General features: G+C 31.7%; 1 protein-coding gene across 1 annotated transcript in view; it reads right to left on the reverse strand.

Annotated features, from left to right (window-relative positions):
* LOC106686257 (dynein beta chain, ciliary) overlaps positions 1–2,166 on the reverse strand; it is a gene marked incomplete in the record, with an annotated part of 143,984 nt that overhangs the window by 98,399 nt on the left and 43,419 nt on the right. The window contains 1 exon segment of the mRNA XM_067045368.1: positions 1,248–1,342. Within this exon segment, the coding sequence (XP_066901469.1) occupies positions 1,248–1,342 (95 nt within the window).

Here is a 2,166-nt window from a genome sequence, read left to right on the forward strand (position 1 = left end):
TATAATAATTTTTTTAAAAATATTTTCATTCGCTGTAATAATCTGGATTAATTTACTATTTTATCATAAGTAATTCAAGCACAGATAGCACAGTAATGTATAGATGACAGTTGACATAGTAAAGGTTTAGTTAAGCAGCTAACCACTGCAATGACTGATGAAAACATTTAAATTTCTGATAAGATACAAACCAGACCTGAATGCTACAGCTAAGCTGAAAGGTACAGTTTACAAAGCCAAATCAATACTCAATTATGAATTCAAATTAACAGTCTTCTTATTTTTTGACAGAAGATAATTATAGAATATACTTTTTTGTCAACCTAAAATCTCATACCAATTCTTTTACCATAATTTCATGTAAATAATAAGATTTAAATGAAATTACTGAGCATGTTTTGATAAGATTAAAACATTTTAAAAATGTTATATGTATATATAGTAAATGTTCCTCACGATAATTTTTGCATACTTACAACCAAAAGTATGGAAACTTTGTATTCATGTAATTTCCACTCACATGTTTTATGCAAAAATGTTTTAGGCATCAAGAAAAAAATTTAGTTCCTTGTCTGTCTGCAATCAAACTTGTTTTTTTGGCAAAACCGATCAAAACGTAACTCTAATTTTTGTAAGATATTCATATTGTCTAGGTTGGTACCTCATTGGTCCCATCTTGATTTTATCAGATTCCGTCCACTACTTATGCTTACATATACATAAATTGTATTTCCTCACAACCCTATTTCGAAAATGGTAAATTGTGAAAATTGGTTAAAGGAGGGTAACATAGCCAAGTTTTTAACAAAATTGTTTGGATTCAATGTTTGAGAACCAGTTAAGGAAGATGGGTGGTTCTATAGATGCTCAGCTGTCTTCTGCTGTAAAAAATACTTAGTCTATAGAGATGTTGAGGAAAAAAAGGTCAGGAATAGTAAAGACTCTAGAGGAGGTAGAAATAGATATGGAATTCAAGATGGCTATTGAAAGTCTAAAGAAAAGAAATAGAAATATTGTGAGGGCATCTAACTGCAATTTATGGATAACTATTGCTTTTATAACCCTGATTATGGCCTGAAATGTAGTACAAAATGTTGATAAACAATAAAATAAATTTACTAATTATTGTACTTTCAAAGGCCACACGAACTAATCTATTTCTCTAAATTTAAAAATTAATTATTTATTACCCTTTCATTATCATCATACAATTACATGTAATGATTAATATATTATCGTTAATATACCTGGCTCGAAGAGCAGGCCGTTCAAATTGCATTGATTCTTCAGTACTGGGAGTAAGCGGCCTCAGTAGGTCTTCTAAATATTTTTTTCTTTGTTCCTAAGTCAAAGTTATGAACAAAATAAAAATATGATTACATGGTACTTAATGATTTAAATTCATAATATTTCATATACAAGATAATGGTCTTTGTTTATGCGGTAACTGCAAAATTGGCATACGGGAGTAGAGACTGTATATAAAAGCTTTGATTCTATTAGCAGTCATGAAAATCTATGGGAGAAAGAGAGTCTGATCCATGGAGATCACTCCCAGCAGTGTAATGTAATAAAAACTAAAAGGACAAAGAATTCCCTGACGACATCTAGGGGCCTCTTGACATATCCCATCGAGAGCCAAGGAAGACATCAGGATGAACATTTTATCTTTCCTGATGCCTATCCTGAAGGTGATTTTGTATAGGAGTAATACGACTCCATCCAAATTGGAAAAAGTGGGGTGAAACTTTGGTTAACAATAAATAGTTTTATTTTACTATTTTAATACCTTTATTGACCACCACCCGGCCTATCTTCCTACAAACTAATCCTCAACAGTTTCCCATAAATTATCACCTAAAGAAGACAAAATAACTAGAAGATTCCACCTGCTGTCTGCAAAGAATGAAGATAAGGCTGAGCATATCCCGTGTGAATGTGAAGCACTGGCCTTCTACAGACTGTGTTGGGGCGAGGGGCTTTTCTTAAATGAAACCAACTTACCTCTTCCCCCTAAAAAATCGTTCGCTGGTTCGGTGAGATGAAAAAAATAAAACGGAGGACCTGCAAAGATTGTGAACACAAAAATAATAAAGAATAAAAAAAAAGTAGAGAATAAAAAAAACCCTTCCAAACTGGTATACAAATTTAATAAAATTAAAATAT

The sequence above is a fragment of the Halyomorpha halys genome, unplaced genomic scaffold (genome assembly GCF_000696795.3).
Source record: "Halyomorpha halys isolate HHAL.00 unplaced genomic scaffold, Hhal_1.1 Scaffold801.1, whole genome shotgun sequence".
NCBI classification, from domain to species: domain Eukaryota; kingdom Metazoa; phylum Arthropoda; class Insecta; order Hemiptera; family Pentatomidae; genus Halyomorpha; species Halyomorpha halys.